General features: G+C 50.6%; 1 protein-coding gene across 1 annotated transcript in view; it reads left to right on the plus strand.

The window, feature by feature from the left end:
* Positions 1-2,553: 2,553 nt before the first annotated feature.
* The window catches only part of KCNMB3 (potassium calcium-activated channel subfamily M regulatory beta subunit 3), a 77,334-nt gene continuing 66,495 nt past the window's right edge, over positions 2,554-13,392 (plus strand). The window contains exon 1 of the mRNA XM_077290488.1: positions 2,554-2,673. Coding sequence (XP_077146603.1) covers positions 2,633-2,673 — 41 coding nt within the window. The 5' untranslated portion in view covers positions 2,554-2,632. The remainder of the gene's footprint in view (positions 2,674-13,392) is intronic.

Raw genomic sequence — 13,392 nt, forward strand, 5'->3', positions numbered from 1 at the left:
GCCACCAGCAGTCCTGTGGGCAAAGGGGACGTAAAGGTGGGCTCAACCTGCACTTGCACTCCTTCCAGAGGGATGCGAGCTCGGATGGGCAGGGATATAACAGTCTGTCCTGGGGGAAACGTCACTTCTGCTGTCGGGGAGGTGATTACTTTCCCTAGTATGTCTCCCTCCTGAAAGGTCTCTTGCACACGGACTTCCCTCACTAACTGTCTGAACACGGAGCCTTGAGGTGTACTGGTCCCCCACTGATTGAGTGTCTCTTGTGTGGTCTCCCCTAACAGCAAACTGCCAAAGTCCTTCAATACATTCATCCCCAAAGTCACGATATGTTGTGGGCTGGGATCCCCCCGTGTCAACACAACCCCCCGGCGGCCCAGGTCTTTCCCACATAAAGATATTTGCATCCAGGTGACCCCTTCCACTGGGATGGGCAGCTGATTGGCAGCCTGCAACCGGATTACGGGGCCCCATTGGGGTCTGACTGACACAGGGAAGTGTTTTCTAAAATAGGCCTCGGGCATAGTCGTGACTTGAGATCCGGTGTCCACCAGACAACGTACAGCCCGCCCTTCAAACTCTGCCCAAACCAGGGGGCAGCTGGCAACCAAATTTTCGGGACTTTCACCACCCATCCGCGGGGATTCTGACTCCGAGCGTCGTCCCCTTAGCTCGGAGTCCTCTAGTTTAACGCCCGCCGTGACGAGGCCCTCCCTCTCCGGGGGCACTCCCGTGCGAAATGTCCTGCCTCCCCGCAACCATAGCAAGCACCGGAGACCGGATAATATCCTGAACGAGCGCCACGAGCTGGACTCCCAGACCCTTGCCCCCGGGTAGCTCCCTTGGGCTTCGCGCATTTTTTTTTACTTCGGCCAGTTCGTCTCGGATTTGTTTGAGCTCCTGCCGCATCTCCTGAACCCACGACGGCTCACCCCCTCCTGGTGCAGCGGTCTGGATAACCCGAGCCTCTCCTGTCAGGACCGTCACCCCCCTCTCTTGCTCCCGGGTGCGGGCCTCATTGCCTATGTCGGAGAAAGTCAGGCGCGGGTCGACCCGCACTCGTTCACGTAGAGCCTGTTTGGTCAACTCATCCCGCAGTCCCGTCACCAGTTGGTCGCGCAGGGTCACGTCGACATGTCCCATCCCCATACCATCTTTCCGCACGATTGCAATGTTTAGCTCTTGCAGAGCATTCATGTACTGAGTGACAGTCTCGCCCTCTTTTTGTCGCCGTCCAAACAACCGGGCCCGCAGCTCTCCCACGTCGGTGGGATCCCCGTGCGTCCCCTCTAACACATGTAACACCCCGGTAAAAGTATTCCGCTCTGTGGGGGGTCTCAACATCACTGAATCTCGGGCCTCTCCGTCTAATGCCATAATGGCTACCTCAGCTTCCAGGGCCGGGGTCATAGGATGCATTCTCAACAGCCCCCTCATCCTCTCAGTCCAGCTCCACAACAACATGTTGCTCCCATTAAACTTGGGCAAATTGTTTAACATGGCCCCCAATGAGAGAGAAGCTCTAGGCCCAGCCCCATCCTCCGTATCTTCTGGCTCCTTCTTTGGATCCTGCATCCTGCCGACTACGCCAAATGTAGAGACCGCAGGTAAAGAAGGATGCAGGGACAAATAGGAGCCAGAAAGCAAATAGCGTTTTTAACTTTCTTTTTAACTTCCAACCAAAAAGATAACAAACGTTTTCCACGCAGGGAACTTATATACAAGAACACAATTTCGCAGTAAATCCCAATTATTATATGGCCGCCCTGAACTACACCCGTAGAACGCGGCAGCGCCTCACTAGTGACTCCCTACTAAGATAAAGTCAACAACGGTCACTTATCAGTGCTGGTTCAGCGATGTAGTCCTGACGGGGAGGCTCCGACAACGCCGTAGTCCTGATGGCGGAGGAAGGAGGTGTCTTCTGGCGACGGGCCCAGGCGTAGAGTCGAGTCCAGAATGTCTTTTGCGGTGCTGCGTTCCCTCCTGCAGGCGGACGTTGATCCGAGGTAACAGCCTCCCAGTCCAGAGAAGAGTCTTTTTGAGGAGGATTAGGAGAATAATCAGTATCAGTCACAGCTGAGACGAAACCATGCGAGTCTGTAGCACTCTCTGGCAAGGTGTTCTCAGGGAGCGCGGTAATACTGTCCCTGAGCTGGTCAGCACTACCCCTTTGCCTGGGGGGTCGCTGACGACGAATGCGTCTCTTTTTGGGGGCTCCAGTAATTGCCCGCAGTGTCTGTTGCACGTTTTCCCCCTGCTTCCTGCAAGTCTCACTGCGGCCTGCACACTCACAGCAACTGCGCTGCAGTTTCCTCTCCTCAGAGATTTCCCGCGCTTCTCTGCCCCTGCTTTCGCGCGTTTTGCTTTTTATCCTCTCCTCTCCCTGCGTCACTCTGCCTCCTGTCACATGAGCCTGGCTTCCCATGCACCCCTCAAATCCGTCCCCTGGAACCCCGACTCCCGGCAACAATGGTTCCACCCGTCTGCACAGCTCACCAGGTCCCTGTCCCCTACACCACTATAGTGCCATCTACTAGTGACAGTTGAGATTACGCGCAAACGAAAAGTGGGAACAGGTGAAACACGCCACTAACGAAGTTACCTCAGGTAGCCGTACACATCGCCACCACGTATGACACGAACATCAACCACAATGAGAGAGTTAATAGAAATGTACGTTATCCCTTCATTATGTAGTTATTTATAAGAGGAGCCGTTTTACATCTTTCCTGTCCGCAGGTAATTCAGTATTTCCATGGATAGCAATGGACAAAGCAAAAAAAAAAAACCCACAACCCAGAGAAGAGTTACCTGCATGTAATGTGGCAAGTATTCCTGTCTGGTTCTGTCATGTGGCGTGGATAAGGTGTGTCGCCATGTTTTGTAACCTCACACGGCGTCTACTCTCATTTCTGTTGTTTTCCTACGTTTCTGACAGACAAGTGAATGTTTCTGAAGCTGGTAATTTCCTACATTTTCCTCACATATTGGGGCTGTTTTAGGTCCTCATAATATGCCATATAAGAGACCCCCCTCATAACTTGTCATATAAGAGACCCCCATCATAACATGTCATATAAGAGACCCCCCTCATAACATGTCATATAAGAGACCCCCATCATAACATGTCATATAAGAGACCCCCATCATAACATGTCATATAAGAGACCCCCCTCATAACTTGTCATATAAGAGACCCCCCTCATAACTTGTCATATAAGAGACCCCCCTCATAACTTGTCATATAAGAGACCCCCCTCATAACTTGTCATATAAGAGACCCCCCCTCATAACTTGTCATATAAGAGACCCCCATCATAACATGTCATATAAGAGACCCCCATCATAACATGTCATATGAGACCCCCATCATAACATGCCATATAAGAGACTACCCCCATAACTTGCCATATAAGAGACCACCCCTCATAACTTGCCACATAAGAGACCCCCCTCATAACATGCCATATAAGAGACCACCCCCATAACTTGCCATATGAGACCACCCCTCATAACTTGCCATACAAGAGACCACCCCTCAATGTATTATATAAAGACACTCACATAACTTACCATATAGAGACCCCCTTGTAACTTACCATATAGAGACCCCCTCATAATTTATCATATGGAGACCCCTCGTAACGTACCATGTAGAGACCCCCTCTTATTTACCATATAGACCCCCTCATAGTTTGCCATGTTGATACCCCCTCTTATTTACCGTAGAGACCCCCTCGTACGTCGCCCTGTAGGGACCCCCTCGTAACTCGCCCTGTAGGGATCCCCCCATGTAACTCGCCCTGTAGGGTCCCCCCCTCGTAACTCGCCCTGTAGGGACCCCCCCTCGTAACTCGCCCTGTAGGGACCCCCCCTCGTAACTCGCCCTGTAGGGACCCCCCCTCGTAACTCGCCCTGTAGGGACTCCCCCTCGTAACTCGCCCTGTAGGGACCCCCCTCGTAACTCGCCTTGTAGGGATCCCCCCTTCGTAACTCGCCCTGTAGGGACCTCCCTCGTAACTCTCTCTGTAGGGACCCCCCCTCGTAACTCTCTCTGTAGGGACCCCCCCTCGTAACTCGCCCTGTAGGGACCCCTCCCCTCGTTACTCGCCCTGTAGGGACGCCCCCTCCTACCTCGCCCTGTAGGGACTCCCTCGTATCTCACCCTGTAGGGACCCCCTCGTAACTCGCCCTGTAGGAACCCCCTCGTACCTCGCTCTGTAGGGACCCCCTCGTAACTCGCCCTGTAGGGACCCCTCCCCTCGTTACTCACCCTGTAGGGACGCCCCCTCCTACCTCGCCCTGTAGGGACTCCCTCGTATCTCACCCTGTAGGGACCCCCTCGTAACTCGCCCTGTAGGGACCCCCTCGTACCTCGCTCTGTAGGGACCCCCTCGTAACTCGCCCTGTAGGGACCCCTCCCCTCGTAACTCGCCCTGTAGGGACCCCTTCCCTCGTTACTCGCCCTGTAGGGACCCCCCTCATAACTCGCCTTGTAGGGACCCCTCCCCTCGTTACTCGCCCTGTAGGGACCCCTCCCCTCGTTACTCGCCCTGTGGGGACCCCCCATCGTACCTCGCCCTGTAGGGACCACCTCGTAACACGCCCTGTAGGGACCCCCTCGTAACTCGCCCTGTAGGGACCCCCTCGCAACTCGCCCTGTAGGGACCCCTCCCCTCGTAACTCGCCTTGCAGGGACCCCCCCTCGTAACTCGCCCTTTAGGGACCCCCCTCGTAACTCGCCTTGCAGGGACCCCCCCTCGTAACTCGCCCTGTAGGGACCCCCCTCGTAACTCGCCCTGTAGGTACCCCCCCTCGTAACTCCACCTGTAGGGACGCCCCCTCGTACCTCGCCCTGTAGGGACTCCCTCATATCTCGCCCTGTAGGGACCCCCTCGTACCTCGCCCTGTAGGGACCCCCTCGTACCTCGCCCTGTAGGGACCCCCTCGTACCTCGCCCTGTAGGGACCCCCTCGTACCTCGCCCTGTAGGGACCCCCTCGTAACTCGCCCTGTAGGGACCCCCTCGTAACTCGCCCTGTAGGGACCCCCTCGTAACTCGCCCTGTAGGGACCCCTCGTAACTCGCCCTGTAGGGACCCCTCCCCTCGTTACTCGCCCTGTAGGGACCCCCCCTTGTAACTCGCCCTTTAGGGACCCCCCCGTAACTCGCCTTGCAGGGACCCCCCTCGTAACTCGCCCTGTAGGGACCCCCCTCGTAACTCCACCTGTAGGGACCCCCCTCGTAACTCGCCTTGTAGGGACCCCCCTCGTAACTCGCCCTCTAGGGACCCCTCCCCTCTTAACTTGCCCTGTAGGGACCCCCTCGTAACTTGCCCTGTAGGGACCCCCTCGTAACTTGCCCTGTAGGGACCCCCTCGTAACTTGCCCTGTAGGGACCCCCTCGTAACTCGCCCTCTAGGGACCCCTCCCCTCTTAACTTGCCCTGTAGGGACCCCCTCGTAACTTGCCCTGTAGGGACCCCCTCGCAACTTGCCCTGTAGGGACCCCCTCGTAACTCGCCCTGTAGGGACTCCCTTGTAACTCGCCCTGTAGGGACCCCCTCGTAACTCGCCCTGTAGGGACACCTCCCTTCGCAACTCGCCCTGTAGGGACCCCCCCTCGTAACTCGCACTGTAGGGACCCCCCCTTCGTAACTCGCCCAATAGGGACCCCCCTCATAACTCGCCCTGTAGGGACCCCCCTCGTAACTCGCCCTGTAAGGACCCCCCTCGTAACTCGCACTGTAGGGAGCCCCTCGTAACTCGCTTTAACGCTGTTGGGTTTATACCTTATTTCTTCAGCGTTACTCTGCATGTCTCTGCTTTAACCCTTTGTTCATCTCCCTCTAACTTTCAGGGATACTGTAGTCTGCTTCCTGTGCCGCTGTACATGTGCTGTGATGTCTTTGCTCTGCTGCATGACCTCCCGCATGTGCGGTCCCTGGATGCCGCTGTGGAAGCTATCCGCGGGTTGCAAGGTCTTCTGCAGTTGGTGCAGGACTTTCCACGTGTGTTCAGGCTGCCAGGTGCCCTAAGCCATAGTTCCTGTGCTGTAATGGTTTCTGTTTGTGTTTAGGGTGGCCACACCTACCCTGCTTTTATTAGGGTTTGTGTGTGCACCTGGGTTGCTTTCCTCAGCCTATTGCTGAGGCGCAGCACCTATATAAACTCTCTCTTTCCTGTTGGGCGTTGTCAGAGCATTGCATTGCGTTTCTGAGTCTTGCCTTGTATGTGATGTATCCAGCTCCTGTTCTGTCTGCAGTATGTTCTGGGAGAACCGTTACCTGTTTTCCGCCTGTTCTGGGGGCAGAGTACCCAGATCTGTAAAGGGTAAGTTCACACAGGGTGTTTTTGTTGTGTTTTTTTTATGCTAATTTTCAGCTGCTTTTTATAATACCAGCAAAGCCTATGAGATTTCAGAAATCTCATGTACACACATTGGTTTTTTGTTTGATCAGTATTTTGTGCTTTGCTGCGCTTTTTGGACATAGAGCATGTCACTTCTTTCAGTGTTTTTGCTGCGTTTTTTCACCCAGGTATCATTATTTGCTGCTGAAAATCCAAGGACATTAACATGGACAAAGAGAAAAAAAATTGCACCAAAAACGCACCTAAACCTGTGTTTTGACGCAGCTTCTTTCCTGCCAAGAAGATCAGGTTTTGCTGCAGAAAAAAAGCAGCAAAAACGCCCGGTGTGAACTTACCCTTAGTATCTTGTTTTTCCGCCTGCGTGCCCAGATTCGCTTATCCTGGAGGCTGCATATCCAGTACCTGACCCTGTCTAAACTTTGTCCTGTGTTTTGTTCCTGAAGTCCTTCTGTGTCTGACACCCCGTACCCAGTCACTATGAACTTCCTGGGCTCATCTTTCTAAAATGGAGTCCAGTGTTCTTGCTGAGCTTATACTACGCGGTGCTAACTCCATCCGGCCCAGTCCGGCGGTGCTTGCACCATCCCGCTTCTATTCCTTCCTAGGTGCGATGCCCTGAGCCTGACTGCCATAGCTAGGAACCTGCTACCACTGCTGCCTGGTCCTGTGCCACGCCAGTGTCCCAGATGTCCTGATATAACCGATGCCCTGGGCTGCCACGCCTGTGTCCCAGCCGATGACCTGGGCTGCCACGCTTGTGTCCCAGATGTCCTGCCTGTGTCTGATGTCCAAGCTATGTCCTGCCAGTGTCCCGAGGTTCCACCGGTTCCTTGGGGGCCACCTTGTGATGACGTCTATCTGGGATCGGTGTCTGATGTTCTCCTGCTGAGCCTGTGCTACGCCTGAGAGGCCGTCCTAGTATGCCCGTGGCAGATAACCCTAGACTGCATCAACCCGTGATGTCCTCCTGCATTCGTATGTTATCCTGAGACGTGTACCCTACCCTTGATGTGTGGAATCGGGATCCTGGCATCTTTATGTTTTGTTTATGTACTGTTTTCATTTAAGTAAACTTTGTTTCTTCATACCTGAAGTTGTGCGGTGTAATCTAGTTCTGCATATCGCCATCTTGTCCACATGCTCAGCTGCCACAGACCCTGCTCGCTGCCCTTCCCTAGTCTGGGTAGGTCCAGGTTACTCTATGTGGTCCAGTAGGTCCACATTCCGTTCCCACTTGGGACGCACGCCCACGTCATCATGGTCTGGCATCGGCTCGGCCGCGTCTGCGGTCTTAGTCTGTAATACTCGCCCTGTAGGGACCCCCCCCCTGTAACTCACAGGCTCAGCAGCTCTGCCTGTCCTTGCAGCACGGCTATCAGCTGTGTCGCATAGATGGCACCCAAAAGTAACTGGTCTGATTGTATAAGTTTAGCCTCCTAAATGGCTCTTGGAAGTAGGGGAGGAAAAACAATGTACAGTCGGCATGGATTTACATGAAATCACATCCACTTTACTTGAAATGACCATATAGTGCGGTTGGCCTTGTGTTGCTGAAACTCTACTCACTGTAATAGCCTAGGGGCTGGAAGACCCCAATGGTGGATGGGACAATCCGAGCCATGACTTGGGGCCAAGAAGTGACTGGTCCATTCTTCTGGTGTTTTCTGCTATGAAGACGCTCTGTACTTTACAATGCAAGTCAAGGGGAAATCTCAAAAGACACCCTTTTAGACAACTTGATGTTTCGAAGAGCGTCTTTCCTTATTTAAAAAAAAAAAAAAAAAACTACCGTTTTTTCATTATTCAATGATGTGGAAAAAAACAACAATTCAAAAAGTAAAGTAAAAAACATCACAAGAACCATGGGAAAACCCTCCAAAAAGCCAGTGGCTAAAACCCTCAGAAAAGAACTCGGGGAAACAACGGAAAATAGAGACACTTTAGGAAAATGAATACTAGAGTTTCTTAGGCTACGTTCACATTAGCGTTGTGCGGCGCAGCGTCGGGCGCAGCCGCGGCGACGCATGTGTCATGCGCCCCTATATTTAACATGGGGGGCGCATGGACATGCGTTGTCTTGCGTTTTGTGATGCATGCGTCATTTTGGCGCAACTGTCTGGGCGCAGAGGACGCTGCATGATGCAGTTTTTTCTGCGCCAAAAATCATGCAAAAAATTAACGCATGCATCACAAAACGCTGCGTTGTGCATGCGTTTTGCATGTGTTGTGCGTTGCGTCGCTGCAAATGTGAACGTAGCCTTAAAGTGTTTTCTGTTTGAAAATTTGTCAGATTTGCCGGGTTCGATTGAGTTTAAAAGATATCATGTATGACGCCTATAGGTTCCCGCGATGAGATTTTAGTGCTTTTTTGACACTACGTATTTTTGCTGTGTCAAAAACGCAACATCTTACAGTTCCAGCAAAGTTGATGGGATTTATAGAAATAGAAACTAACCTGTGTTGCCTGTTTCAAATCCGCAGCATGTCAATTTCTCTTGCTGGTACGCTGAGTTTTCTCTGCGGCTTTTCCCCATAGACTTGCATTAGATGTGGGCAATCCGCATGTAAAAAACGCACATGTGTTTTTACAACATTTACGCAGTGGAAATACGTCAAAAATGCATGTAATCCGCACCTAAATTTTTGTCAAAAGGCAAGTACCAGAAAGCATCAATAACAACGCAGCTTTATTTACAGCATGACACACCAAAGAGAGACAAAAAACGCAGAATCAAAAACATGATAAAAATGCATGTAAAAAAAAAAACGCACAAAAATGCGATGAAAAAACGCAAGTAACCTAATTTAAATAGGCGTGGAAATTCTGCGACGTCAAATACTCGACAATTGCTCATCGTGGGAACGTAGCCTAAGGGTCTGTTTCCACTTGTGCGAGACTCGTCCGAGTCTCGCACAGCAATACCCGGCCTTGCACCTAGCAGAGGAGCGGAGCATGCGGCTGCATGTTTTCCTATGCGGCCGCACTCTCCGTTCTGAATGCCGGCCGCAGCCCCGGGTATTGCTGTGCGAGACTCGTCCGAGTCTTGCACAAGTGGAAACAGACCCTAAGGGTATGCGTACACGTTCAGTATTTACAGCAGAATAATCTGCTGCAAATACCTATCTTTTAGAAGGAAAAACATTATAAAATGCGCAGTTTTTTTACCCTTTTTTTCCATAATATGCGAAAAATGTTACAAAAAGGCTGAAACAATCGATATGTTGCAGTAAGAAACTGTTCGGAAAAATTAAGCAAGGTAGGAATCTCATTCACTTTGCTGACAGTAGGAAATCCTTCAGCTTTTGTGACAAATCTGCTCAGAAAAAAAGTGGCAAAAACACAACAATAGCACATACCCTAAAGTGTTTTCAGGGTTAGGCTATGCTTCCACGTTCCGTAAAGTCAGCGCTTTGGACGCAGCAGATACCCGCTCCGTCCAAAGCACTGAACACATGTGGAATCAGCGCATCCTATACATAAGACGGTGCTATTTATCTTGCGGAGACTGAGGGTCTCTGCAAGATAGACATGCTGCGGTCTATAAAGACGCGCCACGTGTGCGTATATGCAGGTCTGCCACCTGAGTTTTTGAACGCATAGTGTAGATGGGATTTTATAAATTCCGATCCACTATGCTGTAACATCTGGCCTATGTGGATTGGAGGCTGCAGCTGTACGCAGTGTCCATTCCGCAGCAAATACTGAACGTGGAAACATTCATTTTTTTTTTTTTTCCTCTGACTTCCCTCATAGACTTTCCCTAGCTGTCTTTCACCATATCACATTGCCACTAGATGGCGCACACATTCCCTATAAATTGCAGCAGTTGATGCCAGTATGTCAGTATTCACAGTTACACAATGAATACTTGCCCTCTCTACCTTAGGCCTGTCCGACACGTCCAGATAATTCCGGTACCAGAAAAATCGGTACCGGAGTTATCCGTGTCCGTGAGCTCACGTGGCACATCAGTGTGGCACACGTGCGGCAGCCGTGTGCCGACTTTGTACCACACGGACCGTGCTGGAGACAGCGCTACAGTAAGCACTGTCCGCGGCGTGGTGCTGAAGCCACCATTCATCCCTTCTCTCCAGCAGCGTTCGCTGGGGAGAAGGAATGAAAAATCATTGTTTTTTTTGTTTAAAATAAACTTTCCGGCAACCTCCCCCCTCCCACCCCCTGTGCCCCCGGCCGCTGTTAGTAAAATACTCACCCGGCTCCCTCGCTGCTTCCTCTCAGCGCCGCAGCTTCTTCCTGTATGAGCGGTCACGTGGTACCGCTTATTACAGTGATGAATATGCGGCTCCACCTCCCATAGGGGTGGAGCCGCATATTCATCACTCTAATGAGCGTTACCACGTGACCGCTCATACAGGACAAGCTCTGGCGCGGACAGGAAGCGTCGAGGGAGCCGGGTGAGTATTTTACTAACAGCGGCCGGGGGCACAGGGGGTGGGAGGGGGAGGTTGCCGGAAAGTTTATTTTAGCAACAAAAAAAAACAAAAAAAAATGATTTTTCATATCTTCTCTCCAGCGAACGCTGCTGGAGAGAAGAAATGAATGGCGACTTCAGCACCACGCTGAGGGGACAGCGCTTACTGTAGCGCTGTCTCCTGCACGGCACACGGACTGCACACGGACAGCATCCGTGTGCGGTAATAGTTGTACGTTGCGTTTGCCACACGTGTGCCACAATGATGTGCCATGTGAGCACACGGACAAGGATAACTCCGGTACCGATTTTTCCGGTACCGGAATTATCTGGATGTGTGGGACAGGCCTTAGTGACAGAGGAGAGAAAAAGTGCTTAATAATACTTAACTTGGCTGCAGAAGGCTCCCCTGTAGAATGAAATACCCTGCAAATTCTGGAGAAGTCTGGCTTCTGTTTCATACACGTCTTGCCGGATGAATAGAGCTTTTCAGTTCGCGCTTTCGGTGGGCTGGGAGTAAGCACTGATACTGCCTGTTCCCAGAAATAAATACCTTGAGCTGTAAGACAATGTTAGGACTTTCACCCCTTTCTGACATTGGACGTACTATCCCGTCGAGGTGGGGTGGGCCCGTATGACCACCGATGAGATAGTACGTCATATGCAATCGGCCGCGCTCACGGGGGGAGCGCGGCCGATCGCGGCCGGGTGTCAGCTGCCTATCGCAGCTGACATCCGGCACTATGTGCCAGGAGCGGTCACGGACCGCCCCCGGCACATTAACCCCCGCCACACTGTGATCAAACATGATCGCGGTGTGCCGGCGGTACAGGGAAGCATCGCACAGGGAGGGGGCTCCCTGCGGGCTTCCCTGAGACCCCCGGAGCAACGCAACGCAGCAATTCCACATGTGTATAAAAAAAAAAAAAAAAAAAATCCTAAATAAAGAAAAAATATATATATTATTCCCATAAAAACATTTCTTTATCTAAATAAAAAAAATCAAACAATAAAAGTACACATATTTAGTATCGACGCGTCCGTAATGACCCCACCTATAAAACTATATCACTAGTTAGCCCCTTCAGTGAACACCGTAAAAAAAAAACGAGGCAAAAAACGATTATTCTCATACCGCCATACAAAAAGTGGAATAACACGTGATCAAAAAGACGGATATAAATAACCATGGTACCGCTGAAAACATCATCTTGTCCCGCAAAAAACGAGCCACCATACAGCATCATCAGCGAAAAAATAAAAAAGTTATAGTCCTCAGAATAAAGCGATGCAAAAATAATTATTTTTTCTATAAAAGTTTTTATCGTATAAAAGCGCCAAAACATAAAAAAAACGATATAAATGAGGTATCACTGTAATCGTACTGACCCGAAGAATAAAACTGCTTTATCCATTTTACCAAACGTGAAACGGTATAAACGCCTCCCCCAAAAGAAATTCATGAATAGCTGGTTTTTGATCATTCTGCCTCACAAAAATCGGAATAAAAAGCGATCAAAAAATGTCACGTGCCCAAAAATGTCACCAATAAAAACGTCAACTCGTCCTGCAAAAAACAAGACCTCACATGACTCTGTGGACTCAAATATGGAAAAATTATACCTCTCAAAATGTGGTAACGCAAAAAATATTTTTTGCAATGAAAAGCGTCTTTCAGTGTGTGACGGCTGCCAATCATAAAAATCCGCTAAAAAACCCGCTATAAAAGTAAATCAAACCCCCCTTCATCACCCCCTTAGGGAAAAAATTAAAAAAAATTAAAAATGTATTTATTTCCATTTTCCCATTAGGGCTAGGGTTAGGGCTAGGGCTAGGGTTAAGGCTACAGTTAGGGTTGGGGCTAAAGTTAGGGTTAGGGTTTGGATTACATTTACGGTTGGGATTAGGGTTAGGGGTGTGGTTAGGGTTACCATTGGGATTAGGGTTAGGGGTGTGTTTGGATTAGGGTTTCAGTTATAATTGGGGGGTTTCCACTGTTTAGGTACATCAGGGGCTCTCCAAATGCGACATGGCGTCCGATCTCAATTCCAGCCAATTCTGCGTTGAAAAAGTAAAACAGTGCTCCTTCCCTTCCGAGCTCTCCCGTGCGCCCAAACAGAGGTTTACCCCAACATATGGGGTATCAGCGTACTCAGGACACATTGCAGAACAACTTTTGGGGTCCAATTTCTCCTGTTACCCTTGGGAAAATACAAAACTGGAGGCTAAAAAATAATTTTTGTGGAAAAAAAAGGATTTTTTATTTTCACGGCTCTGCGTTATAAACTGTAGTGAAACACTTGGGGGTTCAAAGCTCTCACAACAAATCCAGATGAGTTCCTTAGGGGGTCTACTTTCCAAAATGGTGTCACTTGTGGGGGGTTTCTCCTGTTTAGGTACATTAGTGGCTCTGCAAACGCAATGTGACGCCTGCAGACCATTCCATCTAAGTCTGCATTCCAAATGGCGCTCCATCCCTTCCGAACCCTCCCATGCGCCCAAACGGTGGTTCCCCCCACATATGGGGTATCAGCGTACTCAAGACAAATTGGACAACAACTTTTGGGGTCCAATTTCTCCTGTTACTCTT

Source organism: Ranitomeya variabilis, chromosome 2 (genome assembly GCF_051348905.1).
Source record: "Ranitomeya variabilis isolate aRanVar5 chromosome 2, aRanVar5.hap1, whole genome shotgun sequence".
NCBI classification, from domain to species: domain Eukaryota; kingdom Metazoa; phylum Chordata; class Amphibia; order Anura; family Dendrobatidae; genus Ranitomeya; species Ranitomeya variabilis.